General features: G+C 45.8%; 1 protein-coding gene across 1 annotated transcript; it reads right to left on the bottom strand.

Annotated features, from left to right (window-relative positions):
• Positions 1-1,674: 1,674 nt before the first annotated feature.
• On the bottom strand, positions 1,675-6,813 carry LOC133364167 (uncharacterized). The gene is made up of 2 exons (XM_061584342.1): positions 6,099-6,813; positions 1,675-2,639 (listed from the first exon to the last, which is right to left on the bottom strand). The coding sequence occupies exons 1-2, from the start codon at positions 6,601-6,603 to the stop codon at positions 2,047-2,049; spliced, it is 1,098 nt and encodes a 365-aa protein (XP_061440326.1). The 5' UTR covers positions 6,604-6,813; the 3' UTR covers positions 1,675-2,046.
• Between the last annotated feature and the right edge of the window lie 19,649 nt (positions 6,814-26,462).

The following is a 26,462-nucleotide window of genomic DNA, read 5'->3' as shown; positions in this document are numbered from 1 at the left end:
TAAGTCTTCAACTTGCGCAGCTGAATCCACACTGCCACACTCCCTACCTGCTCTTAAATAGGAATTTCTCATGCTGGTGGCAAGGGACAACATTATGGCCTTCTCAGCTTCAAACTGCCATGTTCCCACAGTGCCACTGGCATTTGGCTCTGGTTGAGGCCTGGCCAAAGGGGCCAACTCCCCAAAACTTAACAGCTGATGGCGAGAGAGGGCATCAGCCACACCATTGTCCAGACCAGGAACATGGTGAGCAAGAAAATGTATGTTAAATTTTAGGCACTGAGTCCACCCCTTAAGCATTCTTCTTATCGTAAAATCACCAGGTAAGTCAGGTACACCCCTAACCTTGGCCAGAAATCCAATCGCCGCCAACTTACCCCTAATGGTCTTCACAGAAAGGCCTGTTGGTGAAGAACCACACAAAACTCAACCAACTGATCTACTGAGATAGGCCAAAGGAGAGAATTACCCCTGTTGAAACCAAAACTGTCAAACTCTCTATCTGCTCTTAAATAGGAGTTTCTTGTGCTGGTGGCAAGGGACAATATCATGGCCTTCTCAGCTTTAAACTGCCAAGTTCCCACAGTCTGGCCAAAGGGGACAACTCCCCAAAACATGACATCTGATGGCAAGAGAGGGCATCAGCCATGCCGTTGTCCATACCAGGAACATGGTGAGCAAGAAAAAAGTATGTTAAATTTAAGGCACTGAGTTACAAAAGCACATACCAAAACCATCACTCTAGCATTCCTAGATGTAAGAGAGTGGATAACGTGCACAATGGCCTGGTTGTCACACCAAAAATGCACCACCGAGTTAGCCAAATCAGCTGCCCACAGAAGTACAGCAACTACTATGGGAAAAGACTCCAAAAAGGTCAGATCCCTGGTGATGCCAGCCTCAGCCCAGGCCACCGGCCATGCCTCTGTACACCAGCTATCCCAAAAAATAACCCCCAAACTTAAAGCTCCAGAGGCATCAGAGTGAATTTGCAACTCAGTCTCCAATAATAAATCCCTAGCCAAAAACAACCCTCATTAAACTCATCCAAATATTGGGACCAAACTAGCAAATAGTGCCTCATATCCCTGGTAATTCTTACCCTATGATGAGGTCTGCTGAGGCCCTTCATCAGATCACAAATCCTGCACAAAAATGCCCTACCAATTCCTGAAGCTCCCTGAGGGTCATCTTGTTAGCACCCCTCATACTATCCACCCTGTGTTTCAAGTCTCTTAACTTAACTGCCGGTAAATAGAAAGCTTGTGCTACTGAGTCAAGCTCAATACCCAAAAAGATAAGCACAGGCAAAGGGCCCTCAGTTTTTTCCCTGGCCAAAGGCACCCCTAACTCCTCCGCCACCTGTCCACATCCGACATCAGCTGACTACACCGCTGCGAGCCAGCAGGACTGGCAAAAAGGAAATGATTGAGATAATGCACTGCAGCATTAGAGCCAGCTCGCCTCCTGAGAGCCCACTCAAGGAATGCACTAAAGTGCTCAAAAGCTGAACAAGAAATAGAACATCCCATGGGCAGAGCTCGATCCACGATCCCTAAAATGAAAACTGCAAAAGATCATTGCCCCCACACCAAGGAAGACTCGTGACACAAGACTGGAATAATGTTATATTTATTAAATATAACATACTAGATCAAATGGAATACAGCCAATTATCAAATTAAAATACTTCGGGCAGGTGAGGCTAAGCCTAACTATGAGGGATTATACCCTCACCTTCTAAAGGCAACAACTCTCCTAAAGGTAACTCCAGAGTCAAGGACATGGGTGCATTCCTCCCTCCTTGCTCTTAGAGTTATGTGGTTCCAACCTCCACACCATGGCCCCGCCATACAAGTGTTCACCATGATGCGCAAGCCGGTTCCACAAGGACACTACCCAGATCCCCACCGGACATGAAGCCCTGATGGTTCCCTAGGCAGTGCCCCTTTTCGAGAATGCCTTAAACACCTCAGTTTAACCCCTGAATACCTCACCTGCCCAAATTCTATGCCACAAGAGTGGATCAGCTAAAGCTTGGTCCACTCAACCCAAAGAATCTAACAAACCCCTTAATCCCAGCATCAAATCCTCTAAAAACAAATCACACCCTTGTTCTGAAAGATGAACCCCATCATCCCGAAACAATTGTGGGACATGGAACCTAATCGTATCATGAGGAATGTATGCCCCTCCAAGAGATAAGACCAAAGTCCTGACTTTTCTGTTCACCCATTTCCTGGATCTGTCGATCCTATTAGGATGAAAAGCACCCCTCCACACCCTCCTAACTAACATATCAGACCAAACCAATAGGAGATTGGGAAATGAACGAATAAGCCACGTGAGATCTCGAGTGACCTTGATAAGCAGGTCCATCCCTGGACGCTGCACCAAGTCATTTTCCCCCAAATGAATCAACAATACATGAGGCCGATCCGCCAAAGACATAACCCGGCAAACTGATGGCAACAGCGCATCCCATAACATGCCCCTCCGGGCTTCCCATCGAACCGTAGCTACGGCCGAAAGCTGCAGCTGTGTTCCAGGTATCGACGAAGAGGCACGCGGGTGCGCCCAAAACAAGATAGAGTGGCCACACAGTACGATCCTCACGGGGACTGAGAGGTTCAACAAACCTAATGGAAACAAAAAACACAGTGCATTACAATTAAAACCTGACATAAGACTTAAATGCATCGGAATGCCACCTGCCAATCGCCTGGATATCGCTAACGCTGAAGCCCCCGAGGACCGCGGCCGTAGCCGCACCAATCCGAAATGAATGTAGCCCATAGACTCCAGCATCGCGACCACTGGCCAACAAGGCCGGCCGAACAACGGCCCAAAATTGAAATTGAGTCAGGGCTGTACCATCCGCATGTATGAACAGATAACACTGACCTGCTGGCCGAATAGACAAGAATTGCCGCATTGCAGACACAGGGCATAATTCAGGGACCTGGCAAGTGCGCAAAGACACAATACTGCCATGGCCCTTTTGATCCATCTTAAAGACTCGTAGGGAAAACCTCACAATATCAGCACCTAGCGTGCAATCGCAAAAGCATAAGGCCCTATAGGCAACATCGCGCTTAGAGGGGACCAATACTTCACTAGGGCGAAAAGCACCATAGAACATCGTCAGAGTTACTGCGGCAAAAAGGTGCGACTCATACTGAGATGAGCATAAACAACGAAACATTGCCAGGATCTAGAGAAGGACATCGGGCGTGATTGGCCTCCTCCGGTCAGCGGGCCTGGGAGCGGAACGCGACCAACCCTCAAGGACCTTTCTGACCCTAAAATTTACAGAATGATCCGGCAGTCCCTGCGCCTTAGAGATAAAGGCCAGCGCTGAAAGGTGCCCAGCGATAGTGGAAACAGAATTGTTGTGCCCTTTTAAATATATCATAAACTGCAATAAGTGCAAAACAGGAATAGGCCACACCATAGGCAATGCAGAAATGGTGCGAAAACGCTGGAACTTCGCGAAAGAACGTTCATACGCTTTTTGAGTACTGGGAGCAAGGGCGGCTGCAATAGCGGCCCTGACTTCTAATTGCCAAGGTTCCACAGGAACGGTGGGACTGGGACTGGATCCAGTTCTGCTCCAGGTGCAAGCTCCCAAAAGCGCACCATCTGTAAGCGGGAAAGAGCATCAGCAACGCAATTCTGTAAACCTGGAACATGCCTGGCTACGAATAAAATATTGAAACGCAAGCATTGCAAGACAGAGGCTCGCACCAAGTGCATAATGCGAGGTGACTTGGAAGTCTGAGCATTGATAACGCTAACTGTGGACAAATTGTCACACCAGAAACGCACTGTATGATTTTGAAATACTAGCGGCCAGATATAAACCGCTACAAGTATTGGAAAAAATTCCAAAAATGTCAAATCAGAAGTGATCCGGGATACCTGCCACGTGGCAGGCCATCTTGCAACGCACCACTGGGATCTAAAAATTACCCTGAAGCCAAGGCCTCTGAATGCACCTGTAATTCAGCTTCCAATAATAATTCCTCCCGCCAGAAAGAGAGGCCGTTAAATTCCATCAAAAACTGAAGCCACATATTTAAATCAGCTCTCATCCCAGCAGTAATTCTGACAAAGTGGCAGCGAGATCGAACACTCTTCATGGCATCACAAAGACGCCTGAGGAATGCACGACCAGGTGAAATAACTTTTGATGCAATACTAAATGACCCACAATTTCCTGCAACTGAGCCAATGTAATCTTTTTTAATCCTAGAACCATGCCAAGCCGTTGCCGAAGGGCAATCAACTTTTCTTGTGGCAAACTCGAAGACTGAGCCACAGTATCCAACTGGATCCCTAAAAAAGTTAAAGAAGTAGTAGGACCCTCAGACTTTTCTGGAGCTAAAGGAGCCCCCAATTCTTTTGTTAAAGCTGCAAAGGATTGCATCAGATGGAGGCAATGTGAAGACCCAGCTGGCCCAATAAACAAAAAATCGTCCAGATAATGAGCAGAGAAGGATGAAGAGGCTTTCCTCCTCAATGCCCATTCAAGAAATGTGCTGAATGCTTCAAAAGCAGCACATGACATGGAACAACCCATTGGCATAGCCCTATCTACATAAAACTGACCCCGAAATTTAAAACCAAGCAAATCCACATCCTCGGGGTGAACAGGTAGGAGGCAAAAAGCGGATTTTATGTCGCACTTAGCCATTAAAGCACCCCTACCGGCTTTGCGAACTACTCTCACTGCCTCATCAAAAGACGTATATCTAACTGATGTGTAGGATTGAGAAATCCCATCATTAACAGAGGCACCTTTTGGGAATGACAAATTATGGATTAAACGATATTCCCCAGGGTGCTTCTTGGGAATAATACCTATAGGAGATATCCTCAAATTTTTTAAGGGTGGAAAAGAGAAAGGGCCAGATATCCGGTCAGCAATTATTTCCTTATTAATTTTTGCTAACACCACCGAAGCCATGTTGCTAAAAGAGGGCTGATTTGATGAGGAAGTAGCTATCCTGGGACCCTCAAATGGAATACGGAAGCCTTCCTTGAAACCATGAAGCAAAAAACTAGCAGCTTGCCTATTGGGGTAAAACTTCAACCACCCTTCCAAAGGAATTAACTTGATCGGGCTACTGGCCTTGCGACGTACTGCCGCTGTTGCCAGACCCTCATTTGGGCTGTTGCTGTTCCCCTGTACCCTGTCGAGCTCTACGCGCTCGCTGGCACGATGAGCTGGGGTGGTTGCCCCCACATGAACCACAGACGTGTCTGAACTTACATGGCCGTCGGAGGCAATGGCCTGTACTGTTAAATGTCCACCAGACATGCTGGAAATTGAACCCACCGCCCGCCTTGGCCTGAGCTGAAGGTGGAAGTTTGCGCACGCGCTAATATATGTCCACTATCAGCTCTGTCTCCTAAAGTGGGCCTGGCGGGAGTCATAGAGCGGAGCCACAGGCCCGTGTGCTCGATATCCCAACGAAGGGTGGGGTCCAACGCCGCTCTCTGCCTAAAATTTGCATCGTAACACAACCAAGCGGTTCCAGAAAACTCACGGAAGGCCCGATGAACAATGTCCTGATATTTAATCATGGACAAAGCTCTAGATGGGTAAGCCTGAATCATAACGCCCATATAGATAGTATAGGCGCTCAACCAATTAGACCACACGCGATCGACCTTCCTTTTCACAGCCGCCTCACGCTCCTTAAGTTCCTGACCTTCCTTGGGCTTCATCTCATTTTCACGAAACAAAAGAGTGAACAGGTCAATATATTCCCCACGCCAATTTTTTTCTTTTGTAGCTAACAGTAAATGGTCACCCAGGGGAAGGGAGTTATCACCATGTGGATAAACTCCCTGTGGGAGAGGCAAATACGCAGGAGATTGCGCAGAAGAAGCCACAGGCAGCTGCCAAGGAGTCACGGCAGCCGTCGGCCAAGGTAATTGGGGTTGCTGCGGAACCAGCACACCACCCATAAACACTAACTGGTGAGTAGTATTACTAGAGAACTGAGAAACCGCCATTGGAGTGTCACGAGGAGGAGCAATAGAATCCTGAACCTGTGTGTGAAGAGCATGTGACTGTGCAATTTGCTCACCTGCATAAGCAGCTGGAGAGGCAACCACTGGGCGTGCGACACACCCCGAAGCTCCCGCAGGCAGAGCCGTGGCCGCCGGTGGCGAAAACGGCAGTGGTGCTTGAAGAGGCCCAACAGCAGGTATGACTGGAACCGCAGGAGAAGAGATGGTATCTGGAACCGCAGGCAAAGCAGCTGGCGACCCAGCTGCTAAGGGCTCTTCAATGGGTACTGCAGCTTCAAGAACACCAATCCTGGAAACCAAATCAGCAAGAATACGATTTTTAGGCACTTTAGAAGCCAACCGTGCAGATTTCTTACCTGCTGGAGTGGTACTTGTACCCGCATCAGCGTCCAGCGGCTGCCTGCGTTCCTTTTCCAGTGCCTCAACTCTAGCTACCAACGCACGGATGGTCCCCAGATCCTCATCATCATGAGAAGACATGTCCTGCTGAATTGGCGGGCGCTCTGTAGTCTGCTTCACAACACACACCCCTTTTTTCTGCTGAGCTTTCTTGGGTGGCATATTTGTAAAGACCAAATAACAACAATTATACAACTTACCAAATGCAAGTGTGACCTAATTATGAATTTACCAACTCTTTTTTTAACAGTGCACGTACAGTGCAATATAACTACAATCCACCAATTAACTTAACCTATTATTATTATTACACGTATTAATTATTATTTATTTATTTTTATTTTTAGGTAAGTATTATAAGCTGGAATTAAGGGGGGGTGGAGGATTTAAGGGGAAGGGAAGTGGGGGGGTGTTTGATAAAGGGTATTTATTAAACTCAATAAAATGAACAAACAACAAGTTTCAAATGAGTTTTAACTAACAATATACCTTAAGAATAAATTACCTAAGCTATAATTATGAATTTATGCAATATTATGCTATAAATATAATTAAGTAACTGCACAAGAAATCCAGAGGATGAACACACCACTTTAAACGCCCAGAAAATGAAAAAAGGGGGGGGATTAAAGGAAAAATAAGGGAAGAGAAACAAAAAGGGTCGTGGAGGCTATGAATTAAAGGGTATTAATATACCAAAACTGCCTTCAAATTATAACTGAATATAATACAATAGCAAATAAATAAACATATATATATAAGCAATTGAAATATATATTTATCTAAGAGCCAAAGATCACTGAAACTAACTAACAAAGCACCCAAACACAAGCAACTTTAACAATTTAAAAACAAACCGGAAGAGAAGGGGGGGGCAGAACAAACGGAATCAAAATTTATATATATAACCAAGTGAATATAACAACCAGGAACGTCACCACCCACAAACACCGTAAGTAAAAAACAAGCTGGGCTTTTCACGAGCAACAAACGCTGTAAAGCGCAGGCAATACAAGGGAAAACGGCCGGCGAGCCAGCGAGAAGCCGGCGGGCGCGTGGGCGGAGGCCCGCAGCCCAGCTGATCGTTGGGGCTCAAAACAACAACAGGGAATGATAAAAGAGCAACGGGAAAGGGAGGAAAGAGCAGATAAAGGCAAATGAGGCACCCAGCAAGGAAACGATCGCCAACGGAACGCTAAAAGAGCCCCTGCAAGCGCGAACCAGCAGTAAGTGCCGCAAGGCAAAAAGGCAAGCGCATGGGGAAAGGAGCAGCTTTATATCCGCTGCTCCAATCCCCTCCAGATTGGATGTGCGATCTCACGTGGCAGCACACCTTAACTTCGAGAACCTTCCCGCGTCTTCCCTAATTGGGGTGCAGGCAAATCACGCCCCTTTACAGGAACGCCAAAGTCCAAAGGCTGTACTGGCAGGAGGTGGAAAGCTGACTTGATATCACACTTCCCCATGAGAATGCCTGGGCCAAAATGCGGAACCATAACAACTGCGCTGTCAAAGGAAGCATAACATACCGAACACAAATGCTCAGGAATAGCATTATTCAACGACTGCTCCCTAGGGTAAGACAGGTGATGAATGGGGCAATATTGTCCATGATCTTTCTTAGGAACAATGCCCCAAGTGGATACCCTTAAAGTGGGCATAGAAGGGTAATCAAATGGTAGCAAACCCCTTCCATCAGCTACCTCCTTATCTATTTTCTCCTGCACCACTCCCACTACGGACTTCAGATTCCCTGACATGTAAAGGTTGTGCTCCCCAACTACTGGAATCCTAAAACAAAAACAAAAACCTTACTCCAAGTAAACTGCATCCTCCTACTTAGGCTACTGATGGAGCAAAGGCAAAAGTTGTCAAATATTAATCAGGGTGGGACACTGTGATGTTCCTGCTTATAGTGTAAATATGGTAAGTGCTGTTTATATAGAAGACATATGGTAAGTGGAGTGAAAGAGGAGGGGGAGTACATGAGCAGTAGAATGCTGGATGATTGGCTGAGCGTTTGAATGGCTGGGAGTATAAATGGAAGAATGACAGTTGAATCTGGGTGGTGGATGTTGGGAGTGTGGAGAAAGAGGTGTTTAAGGGTGGAGGTCAGGAGTGTGGAGAAAGAGGGAGTTGGAGTTCTAATTAATAATAAGTCAAGTACAAAACAGGAATAGATGAAACCATACGCTTGTGAAACATTCTAAAACTAATCTTGTTATTTCTGATATTTAATAAATACTTATTTGGTTTACCAAAGGCCTGATCCTTGGCTGGGGGATATACATACCAGAAGGGAGGGCAAGGTAATTACCAAGGCTGAACAGAAGCAATATCTAATGGTGGCAGCGGTGAAGGGAGGAATAATAACAATTCAAGTATCCAGAGCAACCCAGAGTTGTATGCGTTATCTATAAAGATACAAGGGGGTTGGGAACAGCATAAGCACACAGTCACAAAAGTAACCAGCTAGAGAGAGACTCAGGCAAAGTCTCTGGGAGTATTGGTTATAGGACGTGACTGGTGGTGCTGCCTAGCAGGGGGATCTAGTGAGATCTGTGCTAGAGCGGAGTGAGAAACCATATAAAGGACGGTCCAGACTGGTGGTATCCCTGGTGGTGCCTAGTGAAAGGCAGTAGCCACAAGCAGGTGGGAACCTGACAGGGAGAGCCAGGGAAGGGCATCACAGACACCTTACCTGAAGGCTGCTCTCCAGATATAGGCTTTTTTCCTTTCTGCAAACCCTTAAAGCCCTGAACTCTAGAGCAACTGGTGAAGGGTTGGGAGCCAGCACAGATAGAACAGTCATGTCTAATTTTACATGGGTTTCTGTTGCTGAAGCCCTTAGCACTGAACTCTCAACAGAGCAAGCAGGGTTGAACCCCCTGCCCCATGGACCCACAGGAAGGTGCCACAGTGACAGACTTACCAGGTAAATGGCCGCTATCTGCCCTATCACCCTGCACAGGTCAAGCTGCAGTCATGAACTGCAGCCACAACTCCGGGTCCTTCCTGTCCCATTGTAAATTCACAGCAACTGCTGCTCTCATCCTAACAAATTCATCATAAGGCAGCCATGCTGACCCCATGAATTCAGTGTGTGCCCTGAATATTATGTCCCGGTATTTCACCAAAGCTGCCCCCTGCATCAGCTGGCACTGAATCACCCCTCCCCATATACATTAAGAATCCTGCCATCCAATTTCCCCAGGTCCTGTCAACCTTTTTCTTTTAAATGTTTCATTGCCTCTCTCATCCTGTTTGTCCTCAAGGTACAACAGAGAAAAGACATCTCTGTATTCTCCATAGTAAATCCACTCTTTTGTCGCCAGCAACAAATGGGCCCCCAGAGGAGCTGATGTCTCCCCAACTGAAGCGCACCAGCCTGAATAGAATACAATGGATCACCATTAAGTTGGGCTACCCCTATGGCAGGAGAGCTTCTGGGGGTCCAAACCTGTTTACAAGCATCACTCATAGGTTGCTGTTGGGCAGAAAGGTAAACACCCCATCCATATACAGGAGGCACTGCCCCTGAGTAAGCTGTGTAAGGCCACCTTTGAGCAGCTCCAGCTCCCCATGGTACAGCCCAAGGACCCATCCTAGGCCACCCAGGCATTCCCCACATTTTAAAAGTATTTATTTATTTATTTATTACATTTGTATACCACCCCTTAGCTGAAGCTCTCTGGGCGGTTTACAACAATTAAAAACATTAAAAACAAATATACAAATTTTAAAACTTTTTTTTAAAAAAATTAAAAACACATGCTAAAATGCCTGGGAGAAGAGGAAAGTCTTGACCTGGCACCAAAAAGATAACAGTGATGGCGCCAGGTGCACCTCATCAGAAAGATCAGTACAGGCATACCCCGCTTTAACGTTCGCAATGGGACTGGAGAGTATACTTTAAGTGAAAATCTACTTTAAGTGAAGCAATTGTCTTCACTTGTAACTGCACGCAAACACCACTAGATGGCAGCAGCGTCATGCCAATAAAATGTACGTTATTGCGGAGCGTGCAAATGTTAAGCGGGGTATGGGGATGTATGGAGCATGTACGTTACAGCAGGGCAACGTTAAGTGAAGCAACGTTAAGCGGGGTATGCCTGTACATAATTTGGGGGCCACCAGTGAGAAGGCTCTCTTCCTTGTTGCCATCCTCTGAGCTTTCCTTGGAGTAGGCACCTGGAGGAGGGCCTTTGATGTTGAGCGTAGTGTATGGGTGGGTTCCTGTTGGGAGAGGCGTTCCATCAGGTATTGTGGTCCCAAGCCGTGTACATCTTTATAGGTTAAAACCAGCACTTTGAATTGAGCTCAGAAACATACAGGCAGCCAGTGCAATCACCTGCAATATTACCTGCAGCAACCTCTACTTCAGGACTCAACTCTGCTTCATGTGCCAAATACACAGGGGCAAACTGGCCCGATGACCCCTCCAATGTAGCTAAGTGGTCCAAAACAGAATTCCAATTGTTATCATACTGTTGCTTCGTATCCTGTTTGCCCTTATCCTCCTTAGCCCTCTTCACAGTATTCTCCTGAGGGTGCCTGTTCAACCTCTCCAAGGACTCAATACAGGCTAACACTGATGCCATATCAGGCCTTTCATTGTCGGAATATGAGGACTTCTGGGGTGAAGGAGGTGGACACTGAACTGGCTGCTTTGGGGGCTTCCCCTTCCCCTTAGAGCCACCCCTGCCCTTCTTAGGAGGCGTGGTGCCACAAACCTGGCTTACCTTTTTTGAAAAGGCGCACTCCAAATAGCTGCCTTTCAAAGACCTTCTCAAAATGGCCACCCTCTGAATGAGCTTCCCAAAATGGCCACCCAAATTGACTTTGCCAAAATGGCCACATTCCTACTACCTTCCCAAAATGGCTGCACCCTGGAATACCTCACCAAAATGGCTTCCAACAACCTTCCAAAAATGGCTTCCAACAACCTTCCAAAAATGGCTGCCTTTAACAATGGCTGCCTACTAGGCTCTGAAATGGCCCCCTGTCCCCACTCCATTTAAAAATGGCTGGTGTAAAACAGTTGCCGCATACTAGGCCGCAAATGGCCACTGCACCAAAGGAAGGCTGCAGCCACACAATTGTCATCCAGGCCCCAAAGCTGTTGATCATGCCTTCCAGGGCCCTAGCAGGCCAGCTGGACCAGCTAGGCCTCACAAGAAGCTGCAAAATGAAACAGGTCTGCCAGGCCTAGCCGAGACTCCCTAGCCCCCACTCCAAACCTTGCGGGCACCAAAGAAACCACCAGAGATGCCGCTGCAACTGCTCCACCACTCCTGACAACACTGCTTCTCTCTCTGTCCAAGCCCTCTTTCTCATGCCCACCAGGCAAGGCCCACGAAGGTACCCAAGGTCCCTGGTGATCTGCTCCATTGTCGCACAGGGCTGGCCAAGGGTGGGTGGAACAGGGCTTAAATAGCCACCCTGCCCCACCCCCTGCACAATGAGGCATGCATGGCCACATCTCAATCACGCAGTTTTGAAGCCACACCAGGACTTCTCCGGGCATGGCTGCAAAAGCCTGCCATTGACAGAGTCTTCCTGGTCTGTCGATGGGCGGGAATTTTGAAGGGTGCCGAGAATTTAGCAAAGCCGTATTCTCCTCACAGAGTTATAATTCCCAGAGTTCTCTGGGAACAGGGACTGATTATTAAGCCACTCTGAAAATTGTAGCTTTGTGAAGGTAACAGGGGTCTTTTTCTAACAACTCAGCACCCTTGTTGTTATGTGCAAGCTGACTACAACTTATGGCGACTGTAGCGTATGACCCTATGAATCAACGACTTCCAATAGCACCTGTTATAAACCACCCTGTTTAGATCTTCTAAGTTCAGGTCTGTGGCTACTTTTATGGAATTAATCTATCTCTTGTTTGGTCTTTTTCTACTCCTATTTTTCCCAGGTGTGGGAGTTTGAGAGTGTCAAAGAAGCTGAGAGCAATGCCATCAGGAGTCTAGATCAAGAGGCTAAACTCCTAGCAGGGTTACCCAACATGGAATGGTCAAAGCTGAGATACCAGACTAAGATGCATCCAAACTCAGAGGAAGGCAATGGTAAACTAGCTCTGAATACCTCTTACCATGAAAAGCCTATAAACAGAGTATCAGCACCCTTTGTTGTTTGTTGTTATGTGCCTTCAAGTCAATTACGACTTATGGCGACCCTATGAATCAGCAACCTCCAATAACATCTGTTATAAATCACCCTGTTCAGAACTTGTAAGTTCAGGTCTGTGGCTTCCTTTATGGAATCAATCCATCTCTACCAAACTGTAATTCCCAGGGTTTTGGGGGAGAAGCCATGGCTGTTTGAAGTGGTGTGATACTGCTTTAAATGTATAGTGCAGATGGGGCCTAACAAGGATTCAGGTTATATATTGTTTTTCTCTGAGAAATAAATAAATAGATCCAAAGAACAACAAACACTTGAATAACAAAAAGTTATTTATTGTTCAATGAGGAATCTGTGCTTGCTGGTTTAATCTAGGTGGTGTCAATTAGGAATTATCAGCACATCAGTTTTGAACCAACATAAAGTGAATCTGAAAGCTAAGAGGCACAGAGCTGAACTAACTCTGGCAGAGGGCCTAGCTTTTCAGCTGTCTATAGACTTCAACGACAGGGAAATGTTTGAAGGGACAGAATGTGTGTTGGCAAGAGTGCTTGATCCGCATTTCAAGGGAATAATTGAAACTATGCTTCCTCTCATGCAGACAAAGAACATTGAAAATATGTTGTCATAAATAAAAATGCTTTGGGCTATGCCATTCCCCACCTCCTTCCTCCTTCAGATCTCAGGAAGTTAAGTGCACATCATAAACCAGATTGCAAATGTCTGGGAACATCCCAAAGTAACAAAACAAAGAGGGAGAGACAGAGAGATGGAAAGCGGGAGAAGCCCTGCTTATAGCCATCTGTAGGAGCAGTTAAAATAAATGAGTTTGCTAGTTGTCAACTGCAGATGAACATATGGTTGCTGGTTGGATTGCATCATGAGTCACTGGTTACCCAAGCAGACATGGGACTTTCAGGAGCATTGTCAGGCAACAGAAAGTGCGTGTGGCTTCCTCTGTGTGAAGATGATCTGATTAGAACTGTGGGGGAATAAACAACAAGACTGTAGTAAAAAAAAGTGAGACAGAAGATATATAATTTCAACTGATTCACAAAACTGTAATATTTTGGCTCTGGATGGAGTGTTCACACATCAGAACTTGCTTAATTATAATCTGACACCACTAGTAAAATCAGCCGTGATTTTAATTTATCTCTTGAAAGTCAGGGCAGAACAAGAGCTCAGAACACAACATGTGTCAACACTTGGAGACAGGATTTAACACACACACACACAAACCACATTTCACTGAATATTTCACACAGCACAGTCCATGTCTTCAAAGCCCCCCAACTGCGGCATGACCACACATGCTGCATCCTGAAGGGGTGGGGCAGGGTGGCTATTTAGGCCCTGCTCTTCCCTCCCTCAGCCTCTTTCTGGCCTTGCACGATTTGGAGCAAGTCGTGGGTCATGGGCATCTGGTTGGGCCTTGGCTCTGTCCTTTTCCATCAGGGTGCAGGAGAGAGAGAGAGGCTGCCCTAGCATGGGAGCAGCAGTGGCGCCAGTGCAGATTTCACGGTGGCATTGGTGGGGGGGATTGGGCCTGCAAGGTTTGGAGTCAGGAGCCAGGGGTTTGGAGGCCGGGTCTGGCTGGCCTATTACAGGCCTCGCCAGCTGTGCAGAGCTGATTTTGGGCATCTGGAGGCCTCTTGCATGGCAGCCATTTAACAGCCTAGTGCAAGGCTTCATTTCGCATCTGGGGCCTTTGTTTGGCCTGGCCCCAAGTTGTGGCTGAGGGGGTGAGTTTTGAGCTTGGTTTGAGGCAAGGAAGCTGATTGGGCAGGGCACCATTTTGGTGGCTTCAGTGGACTGGCTGGAGCCTTCATTTGGCATGGCCACCATTTTGTGCCATATGCTGTGGCTTCTTTTAGTTTGCCATTTTATGCCTGGGGCCTGGTTCAGAGCGGGAGCCATTTTGGGATGTGGTGGCCATTTTATAATCCATTTAGTATTTGGCAGCCATTTATAGTAGGCCATTTCAGGAGGGTTGTTGGGGGTGGCCATTTTGTGAAGGTTGTTGAGAAGGTGGCCATTTTAAGAAGGTCATTTGCAGGCAGACATTTTAGGAAGGTCATTTGAAAGCAGCCATCTTGGGAAGGTCATGGAGAAGGCAGCAATTTTGGGTGAGTCAATTTGAAGGTGGCCATTTTAGGAAGTTAATTTGAGGGTATCCATCTTGGGAAGGTCGTTCAGAGGGTGGCCATTTTGGAAGGCTGTTCTAAGGGTGGCCATTTTGGGAGGGTCTGTTGGAAGAGGGCTTCCCCCCTTTTCCTTAAAGGTAAGTCAGGTGGTGGTACCATGCCTTCTAAGAAGGGCATAGGTGGTTCTAAGGGAAGGGGAGGGCCCTGAAGCGGTCAGCTCAGTGGCCATCTCCTCCCCCTTGGGAGTCCTCATCCTCTGACGATGAGGGGCCTGATATGGCCTCAATGTTAGCCCAGATTGAGTGTCTGGAGTGGTTGAATAGGTCACCTCAAGAGACTGTGAGAAAGAAGGCTAAGGTGGGTAGAGGTAAACAGGATAAGAAGGGACAGAGTGATATTAGAATTCTGTTTTAGACCACTTAGCTGCATTGGAGGGGTCATTGGGTTGGTTTGCACCTGTGTAAGAAAACTGAGAGGCCTTTGCCTGTGCTTACCTTTTTGGGTATTGAGCTTGACTCAGTAGCACAGGCTTGCCATTTACCGGAGGTTAAATTATGACAGTTGAAATGCAGAGTGGATAACATGAGCGATGCAAAGAAGGTGACCCTCAGGGAGCTTCAGGAATTGGTAGGACATTTAAATTTTGCTTTTAGGGCAAGGTGTTTTTGTGCAGGATTTGTGACCTGATGAAGTGGCTCAACAGGCTTCATCATAGGTTTAGAATTACCAGGTACATGAGGGACGATTTGCTAATTTGGTCTTAATTTTTGGATCAGTTTAACGAGATTTCTTTTTGGCATAGGGATTTATTATTGGAGACTGAGTTGCAAATTCACTCTGATGCCTCTGGAGCTTTAGGTTTTGGGGATATTTTTCAGGATAGCTGGTACGCAGAGGCTGGCATCACCAGGGATCTGACCTTTTTTGAGTTTTTTCCCATAATAGTTGCTGTGCATCTGTGGGCAGCTGATTTGGCTAACTCAGTGGTGTGTTTTTGGTGTGACAACCAGGCCACGGTGCACGTTATCAACTCTCTTACATCTAGGAATGCTAGAGTGATGGTTTTGGTATGTGCTTTTGTAACTCAGTGCCTTAAATTTAACATACTTTTTTCTTGCTCACCATGTTCCTGGTATGGACAACGGCATGGCTGATGCCCTCTCTTGCCATCAGATGTCATGTTTTGGGGAGTTGTCCCCTTTGGCCAGACTGTGGGAACTTGGCAGTTTAAAGCTGAGAAGGCCATAATATTGTCCCTTGCCACCAGCACAAGAAACTCCTATTTAAGAGCAGGTAGAGAGTTCGACAGTTTTGGTTTCAACAGGGGTAATTCTCTCCTTTGGCCTATCTCAGTAGATCAGTTGGTTGAGTTTTGTGTGGTTCTTCACCAATAGGGCCTTTCTGTGAAGACCATTGGGGTAAGTTGGCGGCGATTGGATTTCTGGCCAAGGTTAGGGGTGTACCTGACTTACCTGGTGATTTTAGGATAAGAAGAATGCTTAAGGGGTGGACTCAGGTCTATCCTACTGCACCAGACACTCGTTGTCCTATATCACCAGCAATTTTGTTGGGTTTTCATGGGCTTTGGGTGCTTTCCTCTTCTAGAAATGAAAGGTTCGGTCGGGCTTTGGAGGTAGGTGATGTGATGGTGGATGCCAGAGGTGTGCGGATTCGGTCACAGTGAGAAGGCCATAATATTGTCCCTTGACATCGGCATGTGAAACTCCTATTTAAGAGCAGGTAGGGAGTTTGACAGTGCAGATTTGGCTGTGCAAGTTGAAGACCGATCAGAGAGGGCGAGGAGCCACTACCACCTTGGCCCCTTACCTTGTTGATGGGCTGTGTCCAGTCTGGGCCTTAGATTCATTTCTGGGACTTAGAGGTATGTATGAGGTCCTCCTATTTTGTCATCAGGATGGTCAGACTTTGGCTAAGTTCCAGTTTTGGTTCATCACCAGCTGGGCCTTGTCATTTTGGGTCTGGATCCCGGGCTGTTTGGTACACACTCTTTCAGGAGTAGTGCGGCTTCCATGGCAGCTACCTTGGGATTTGGGAGCATAGCGATACAGGCAGTGGGGTGCTGGTGATCGGGTGCTTTCCATGCTTGTGTCAGGCCAATCAAGAGCCCACGCAGACTATTGCGCTAAGGAGTAAGGTCTAATGTATGTGTGACGTATGTATCATTATAAAAGTTTGTGTATTACCTGGTGCTGGCAGAGTGCAGTTCATGAGAACTGGCTCTCCCACTGGTGCCACTGGTATTTCTGTTTATTATTGATCAATAAACTCTGTTCTTTGGAGCACAGCCTATCGGTCTGGAAAGCTTTTCCTTCCACAGGTGCTTTTCATACTTATGTTAGGCCAATCGAGGGCCCACATTGACTGATGTGCTAAGGAGCGTATTGTTAATGGTTGTTTCTCTTTTAACAGGCTGAAGGGTGCTGGAGAGAGTCAAGGTACTCATTTGTACCCACAGCATGGTGTTATGGGCCAAGAGGAGGGAGACACATACCAGGCATGGAACCCAGTTGGGGCTCAGCCACTGCACTTCGGTCCAGTGGCTGGGTAGACATGACATGACATGCTGTGGGAACACCTCCTACTAACGCTTTTTGATGCTTCACTGGTGCAGCACCTTCCACAGATTTAGTTATCCATTTGGGCAATGACCGGGGAATGTTGAAGGGGAAAGCCCTTATCATTCAGGCTTGCCTGGACTTTGAAGCCATACATAGAAGATGGCCAGGGACCATGGTTGTTTGGTCCGTTATCCTCCCCACAAGGCTCGTAAGAAAGTAAATAGGTTAGTCTGCCTCACCGTTGCTGATAGGCAGGGCGAGGTAATACATCATCCAGAGGTGAAGTGTGGCAGGGTTGATCTTTACCGGCGAGACGGTGTTCATATGTCTGACTTGGGTAGCAATCTGTTTCTGACTGATCTGCAGAGAGCACTGCATGAAATTATTTGCTGCAAGTGGGGGAAAGAGGGACTGAGCTGAGCCTTGTCCTTTTTGTGGTGGATATGTGCGGGAATTTCACAGGGTAGTGTTTGGTGAGCACCCTTAGGCACCCTTTAAGGTAAAAGGTGTGACCTGAGGCTTGCTGTCCAGATTGTGAGGCCTGTTGGCAGGATAAGGTTTACCTTTGTGGCTACCCTATAACCTGTGTGGCCCTGGGAGGAGCAGGAAGGCCTCCCGAACCACCCTGCAGGGATGGGGCCCGGAAAAAGGGGATTGGGCTTGAACCACCCCCTTCTCCATGACAGGTTGTCCTCCCACAATTAGGTAACAGTTCGGTCTCGCACTTTCCGCTGCAGATCATTTGTTATACAATCAAGCACTCTTGGCTTCATTTAAATAAATGTGCCCCTTGATTCACCCACACTTCATCTTTTCTTGCCTCTTCATTTCCTGGCTATCGGCTGCAGTTCCCATCCATTGACAGACCTAGAGGGCTCTGTCGATGATAGGCCTTTGCAGCCATGCCAGGGAAGACCTGTCATGGCTTCAAAGCCCCCCAATTGCAGCATGACAAAGCACACTGCATCGTGCCAGGGGCAGTGCAGGGTGACTATTTAGATCCTGTTCCACCCTCCCTTGACCTCTTTCTGGCATTGTGTGACACCCAAACACCCTCCCTTAGGGCAGTACAAATTTACCTGGTCGCCTCGGGGCCAGGTAGGAATTTTTAGCTCGTTGACCTTTGTTTGCTGATGAGTTTTTTGCCTACCTGTACTGTCCTTCTGATTTGGCTGATTGGCTCATATTTATTTGGCTACTTTGGCTTAATTTGATTTGGCTGTTTTGTTGCCTGGCCAAGTAGTTTAATTTGTAAATAGGTTAGTTTGGTCACATTTGGTAGATATGTGCGGGAATTTCATAGGGTAGGGTTTGGTGAGCACCCTTAGGCACCCTTTAAGGTGAAATGTGCGATCTGAGGCTTGCCTTCCAGGTTGTGAGGCCTGTTGGAAAGATAAGGCTTACCTTTGGGGCTAACCTGTAACACCCACTCAGAGTTGTGTGGCCCTGGGGGGGAGGTGGAGCAGGAAGGCTAACCACCCTGTGGGGATGGGACCCGGAGAAGGGGATTGGGCTTGGACCACCCCCTTTTCCATGACAGGGTTTCATCACCCGATTGGTTAAGAGTTCTGTCCCACACTTTTCTCTGCAGATCATTTGTTATGCAATCAAGCTCTTGATTGGCTTCATTTAAATAAACGTGCCCCTTGATGTACCCACACTTCATCTCGTCTTGCCTCTTCATTTCCTAGCTATGGGCTGCAATTATAGATGACACCCAAAGGAGAAATGAAACAAAGTATGAAATATTTCTTTTTTCACATATAACACAAAACATTTTTCATTCCTTTATGAATGAAATTGTGGGAAGTCTTTTTGACACACGTTGATTGGCTTGATCAGTGGGAGGTTTTTGATTTAAGTAACCTACTCTGTACTCTGTTGTTTATTGCCAGTGGGCACATTTAGAATTTTGAGAAGGTTTTACAATCATAAAATGGCTGCCATGGGTTGTATGGTATAGAGCAGAAAAAGAGACACCTCCATCATCCCCTCCCCATCAATAAAAACACAAAAGGCACCTGCTTCAATCAACCACTGTGGTCGCTCACAGAGAGAAGCTCTCTGCACCTCCCACCTGTTTAGAACAGAAGGGAAAGTGGGTGTCTATTCCTGACGTCCAGTGAAATGTGGGCATGTTTAAAGGGGAGCTGTTCAATGTAGGAGAGGCCAGGTCAATGCAAACAGGAAATGAGCAGGATGAGCAAACAGTATAGTATGCATTGTAGATTTTTGAGGAGATATTTACTGAGGGCTTTTGCAGGTGCCATAAGAGCTACTGGTGGGTGCACTGGCACCTGCGGGCACAATGTTAGCTACTCCTAATTTATAGTATAAGGACTTTGAACATTGAGATATTAGGGAAAGAATTGTTACACATTAGAGGATGCATTTCAATTAGGCTGCAATTATAATAAATTTCACCCAACTAAACTATCAATTATTTTTTCCATTGAGCAGGCTTGGCACCAGGTTTGAGGGGGCTCCAAGCAAGGTTCCCTCCACAACTGCACCTACAGGAGTGCTTGACGCCAGTACTGGGAGGGTCACTCCACTGTACTATGTACACCACTTCTGGGAGCTCCTCAGCTGCTCCTCAGTAGACAAGCTGATGTAATTAGGGTTCCCTGAAGGCAGAAAGTTTGAAAATCACTAGTATAAGGTAACAAATTATTCAAAGGCAGCTGCCACTTTCTTGATCCATCTACCCTTTTCAGATTGTTTTCTCTAACAATTGTCTTTTGGAATGCTTTAGAATACATAATGTCTGGTGTTGGCTTATTACATATTGATTTACTACGTCTGTAGCAATAACCTCTGCTACATTGGAGGGATTTTTCATGGTCCGTTCTAATAAGTGATTTTTTTTAATTATATCACTTAAGGAAAGATATTTCTTTTCACGCCACACACTACTTCCTTCAGCTTCAGAGCACATTCAAAAGCAGGCAAAGTTGAGGGTGAATTCAATCAGTGGCATGTTTACATAAGCTTACTCAGAGAAGATGAAGTGATCCATTGTTAATCCATCTTCAATCAATACCTAGAGCAGTATTTCCCAAACTTTTGATATGTACCTGAGGCATGTTACGGTTTTCTGAATTAAAATCGGAAGCACTCTTCAGTCTCATCTAAAAACAAAACAAAATCCTTTCGAGGTTAATGCTGCTCTTTTTAACGAATTGTAAGATAAAATGAGTTGATTTGAGGAAATATTGCAACTTTAGCCTTTATTTATTTATTATATTTGTATCACACTTTCCTCAAAGGAGCTCAAGGTGGTGTACATGGTTCTTCCCTGTGAGGTAGGTTAGGCTGAGAGACAATGAGGTGGCTGAAGGTCAGCCAGTTAACTTCATGGCCGAGTGGAGATTTGAACCATTGTCTCTCAGCTCCCAGTCCGACACTTTAACAACTACATCACACTAACAGCCTTTTGAGTGGGGGATGGTGACGTCTATTTATTTGGGGGGGGACAGAGACGTACCATTAGGATGCAATGCGGCAAAAGATTTTCTTTCCATTTTTCTTTCTTTCTGAAACAATGTTTTAAACCATATCTGCAAGGCTGCCTTTCAGTGTTGTGGAGATGTTAGATGGGAGCATTCAGGAATAAAGATGGATGGCCCTGAAGACTGCAATTCTAAGCACACCCACTAAGGGATTAAGCCCCATAGAACTCAACAGGATTTACTTCTGAGTAGATCTGGTTAGGATTGTACTGTTGGTAAGGCTTCACTAGGGATCCTCTGCAAAGATATCCATATTTAAGCAATGTTGGTAATCCCTTGCCTGGAATGCCCTGCCTGCCTTTTTAATGTGGATGCTCCAAACTTCTTTTCAGAGTTGACCCTTTACTGCAGAAAGAGGACTGAGAAATGAGTAAGAATTAAGAAGATTCTCTACTCTCTCCTGCCTTTCAACAACTGACTATTGCCCTTCAAAAAGTACTACTTATTAAATATAGAAATGACATGGAATAGAGCCTCTAAATCCAAACCTTGGTTTGATATCGAATGTATAGAGGCAAAAAAAATCTAATAGCAGTATATAAGAAATATAAATTCAATAGTTTATGGACCACACTCCTGGAATATCTGGAATTGAAGAAAAGGTACAAAGTCCTAATCGCCCGGAAAAAGAAAGTCACATTAAAAGAGAATTGGCAACGCTTGCTAAAAGCTTCCAGATCAAAGGATTCCTCTATGTTCTGGAAATTGGTTGCTCAAGGATGGCCTTTAGCTCCTTCTAATCCTACTTGCCATATTACAGCTACTACCTGGGAGAACTACTTTACAAAAATTTACACACAAGACCAGGATTACAAATCACCATGTAACATGAATATGAATGATATACCGGAGTGGTTACCAGTATCTGTTATGGAAATTGTTAATCTCATAACTAGAATGAAATGGAATAAAGCTCCAGGCCCGGACAATATACCGGCAGAAGTTTTTAAAGCAAATCTAGACTGGTGGGCTCCAGTGGTAGCGGCATTATTCACAAGGATAGATCAATGTATGCAATTCCTGCCAGATTGGGGCCTTGCAATAATAGTCCCTATATATAAAAAAGGTTCAAGATACAATCCGTCGAATTATAGACCTATCAGTCTACTTAATACCATTAGTAAATTATATGCTAGTCATTTATATGATAAACTGAAAGACTGGTCTGAACAAGGTAATATCATGGCAGAAGAACAGGCTGGCTTTAGACCTGATCGATCCACTATAGATCATGCTATTGTCTTACAGCATTTGGTGAATAAATACACTACTTATAAGGGAGGGGCCCTATATGTGGCTTTCATTGATCTTAGGACAGCTTTCGAGTCAATCTCCAGGGAGTGGTTATGGGAGAAGCTAGAGGCCAAAGATATAGATAAGCATCTAATAAGCTTAATAAGTGGATTATATGCAAATACCTGCCTATGAGTTAGATGTAGCAACGTAGGGCATTTAACAAGATATGTACCCACCTAAAAGGGGGTTAAACAGGGTTGTATATTGGCCCCTCTCCTGTTTAACCTCTATATTAATTCTCTTGTGGACAGTTTACAGCAGGTTGTTCTCATTCGCCTAGAATAGCGGAAAGGCCTGTATCAATCCTTATGTATGCGGATGATATAGCCTTGATATCGCGTTCTTGTATTGGCTTGAGACGTCTATTAATAGCACTTACAAACTACTGTAATACTGAGTCCCTACTAATTAATCATGATAAGATGAAAGTCTTGGTGTTTACTAATAAAAGATCTAAACATCTATGGAGGATAAACAATTACCCAATTGAACAAGTGGAATCCTTTAGATACTTAGGACTGATATTTCATAGAAAGGGCTCTTGGGGTCCCCAAGTAAAGGCAGCTGTGAGTAATGCCCAAAGAACTATGAAGGTGCTCCTTTCCTTCTACTGTAATAGAGGAGGGCAATATCTTCCGGCAGCCATACAAGTCTTTGTGTCAAAGATCATTCCACAGCTATTGTATGGGGCTCAGGCTAGCACTTATGAGAACTACTCTCCTTTGGAAATTCTACTGTCTTCTGCCTACCCTGTGGGCTGCTATAAACTCACTTTGACAGCCAACACAATTGCAGTGAGAAATAATTCACAGAAAGAGGTTTGGTCTACCTTCACAGGCAGTATCTTGGGAACAACAGCAATTGAAGCCACACTTCCCACTATGTGAATTCTCTTTTACCATTATTGGGGAAGAAACAAACCATCATGCAAATAAGGTGCATCATAAGTGGGTTTAAGGGAGTTGAGCTGACAACATCGAACCACTGTTGTTGCTTCTATGGATGTAAGGGTGTAAGGTCAGAGGTAAATGAAATGCAAGTAGAAAAAGAAAAGACAGTGATGATTTCCTAAAAGCATACCATACCAACCACAACAAGATTCCTATGAGTAAGACAGAAAACTCAGCGTTCCACATCCGGTCAGGATTCCTAACCAAAAACCAAAACTAAAAAAATCCTGGCAGCCAGTCAGCCAAGGTCACAATAATCCCCATGCAGCACAACCTGACCTGCGGGTTGTATTTAGTGCAGAATGCTGTAACATGATCACTGACATGCGTGAACCCTTATCAGCACATAATACCTCTGTTCTGAAATCTGTACCTGTTGCAGATTTGCTACCAGGCCAAGTTCAAGGTGTGTTTTCCATGTTACGGGTATCACATAGTACTTGTTCTGCTCTTGTAAGAAGTTGATCCTTCATTGTACTCTTTTTGTTTATGCATGCCTATCCAGGCATGTAGAAGCTATTGTGTTTTTCCAATCTATTTTAACTCATTGTTGGTTTTATTATTTTGAATGTTTTTAAATACCTGTCTTTTAACTGTTTTTGCCAATATTTTTATTGTTTTATTCCTTCTATAAACCACTTTGAGTTTTTTTTTTTTTACAGTAAAGTGGTATATAAATATTGTAAATAAACTACAAAACTAAATTTTGGAGTCATTGTGGCCCTTGAGTATCTTTATATTTTTAGAAACAAAAGAATCTGCCTTATACTGACACAGGCCATTTAGTGTCATGGCCCCGTCAGAGGACTCCTCAGATGAGGACGACTCAGGAGTAACAGCAGCAGACCCAGGAGCAGCAGACTCAGAAGGAGACATGGAGGAGCCTCCTGAGAATCCAGCTCCTTCTCCCCCTCAGCTGCAGAGCACCCCAGATACAGCAGAGGCCCTGCAGCCAGACACAGACAGTGAACAGGATACTCCCCCCTCACCTGCAGAACAGAGACAGCAGAAGGTCAGGCAGAAGAGAGGCAGGCCTGTCTCCTTAAGGCCCAAACGCTGAGGACTCACACCTGCTGTCAACCTTGCTCTTTATAAGGCACACCTTGGCTGCAGCTTGTTGCTGACTGCAACGTCAGGTGTGACTTGTGTGTTCCTAGTTTCCTGGCACCCTCTTTCGGACTGACCCCTTGGCACTTGATCCCTGACCTCTACTGACCTCGCTTCTGGACTCCTGACTCGGCAAGTACGCTTCGGACAAGCCTGGCCCTTATCAGATTCCCTCCTCCTAAGACCTGGCAGATTTATGGCCAGACTGCCGGCTAAGGACTTTGCTTCCCTGCCAACCACCCAGGAATTTCCAGCCCCCACCGGCACTGCTGACGCAGTGTACAGCTGACATTTAGTACCATCTAGCTCAATACAGATGACATAGACTAGCATTGGCTCACCAGGATTCCAGACAATAGTCTTTTCCAGAGATTTAATTTTGGACCTTTGCATGCGAAGCATGTGCCCTACCACTGAGCTACAGCCCTTCCCCTGTTTAAAAAAGTATCTTTTAAAAGTGTGCTTTTCTATTCCCTAATGAATGCACAGCATACTTAGGCAGATCCACACCATTCATTTAAAGCACATTCAACACACACAGGTTTGGCTCCAGGTTTCTGGGGGTCTTTGAGGGCCTTTCCCTACCATAGTTCTCAATTCATCTTATATTTATTATTTATTATTATTTCAATTTCAATTATTTCAATTTATATACCGCCCTTAGCAGAATAGCTCTCAGGGCGGTGAACAAACACAAAATAGCTTTTCCCATTCACCTTGTACTCTTTCCCCCCTCTCACCCCCATACCCATACCTCTCATTTTCCTCCTTACCCCATAACCTCTCCCTTTCTCTTTACACCCTCACACCCCAAACACCTGTTTGTTCTCTCTCATACACATGCTCACCAGTCACTCCTGCCCCATAACCCTCCTTTTTCTTGCATCCCATCCCTTCCTGCCCCATACCCGATTTTTCTTGCTCACTCACTCACCAGCCTCTCCCATCCCAACCCTTTCTTCTCATGTCCCATGCCCCATTTTTGTTTCCTTCTATATCTTTATCACTTCAACCCCTCGTCCCTCCTGTCCCTAGTCCTCCATTTTCCCGCACCTCAATCCCTCCGCTCCCTTGCCATTTTTCTTTCTCCATCACCGCCCCTCCAGCCCTACACCCACACTTTCTCTCTCTCTCCAAACCCTTCTACTACCTCCTAACCCTCCTGCTCCTTGTTCCCCTCAACACCTCTCTTTTGTGTCACCTCTATGCCCTTCCCCCCTTCTTTCCCACCCTCTCTCACAGACCCCTCTAGGGCTCTCCTTCTGCACTTGCTGTGCTGCAGGAGTTGCCAGTGTGCCGCAAGTCTCTGAGGCAGGAAAAGAGAGGTGAGAAGGAGGGAGACTTTAATTGCACATCGAAGAAGGAGGCACTGCTGTTTCCTGGCACAACTGGAGTGAGTGAGGTGAGGTGAAGGGGCGGGCACTCACTCATGACATGTGAGGCAGCAGCACCAGCAACAGATGTGCCTCTTCGTTCTCTTTGGGTATTCAAGCAAAAGCCTCCCTGCTTCCCACCCATTCTTTCCCACCTCACCCACCAGGAACTCCTGCAGGAGAAGAGGCACTGTTGCTGCTGCTACTACTACTTTCTGACATGAACAAGCAAGGACCCATTACTTTTGCCTCATATCACTCACTCACTCAAGTCGTGCCAGGCAGTACTGGCAGGGCCCTGCAGCAATGAAGATGGGTGGCAGGTAGAGGTGACCAGGTCCAGCACTGCTGGTGGTGAGGGGCCCCTATGAGCTCCTGGGCCCTTGTGTAGTGCCCAACCTGGCTACTCACTGGTGCTAGGCCTGAACACACATTAGAGCACATGAATCCCATCACAGAATCTTCAAAATTGTAGTTTGTTAAGGGTGATGGGAACTATAACTGTGGGGAAAATATACTTCCAAGGATTCTTTGAGGAAAGTCATGCACTTTACATGAGAGTTGGATGTGCTTTATATGTATTTTATAGATCTACTTAATAAACTTTGCCTTCATGTAAGTCATTTTATTTATTTTTTAAAATGAAAATCATCTACCAGGTTTACTGGATGACCACAGGCTACTCACCATCTCTCAGCCTAATCCACCCCTCAACAACAGAGTGGGACCATGATCACCATGAGGAAGATGAGCACACTTAAAATGTAGAGGAAATAATAATATATAACCATAGTGTGAAATCAGATATTTATCAGGACATAGTATGAAAAAATATTTATATAAGCATGACTGTCAAATATGATTCTTATTTACACATCCTGTAAAGATAATTATAGTGCAATCCTATGAATGTTGACTCAGAAGTAAG

This window comes from Rhineura floridana, chromosome 9 (genome assembly GCF_030035675.1).
Source record: "Rhineura floridana isolate rRhiFlo1 chromosome 9, rRhiFlo1.hap2, whole genome shotgun sequence".
Lineage (NCBI taxonomy): Eukaryota > Metazoa > Chordata > Lepidosauria > Squamata > Rhineuridae > Rhineura > Rhineura floridana.
The sequence above is the reverse complement of the archived record's forward strand: the minus strand, read 5'-3'. Positions and strand labels throughout refer to the sequence as shown.

What these genes read in the sequence shown, in the direction of transcription:
- LOC133364167 (XM_061584342.1), bottom strand. Translation starts at nt 6,603, where the DNA reads ATGCCACCCAAGAAAGCTCAGCAGAAAAAAGGGGTGTGTGTTGTGAAG. An exon ending in CTCTCCAGCTGCTTATGCAG is followed by an intron (nt 2,640 to 6,098) that starts GTGAGCAAATTG and finishes TGTTTCCATTAG; the next exon opens with GTTTGTTGAACCTCTCAGTC.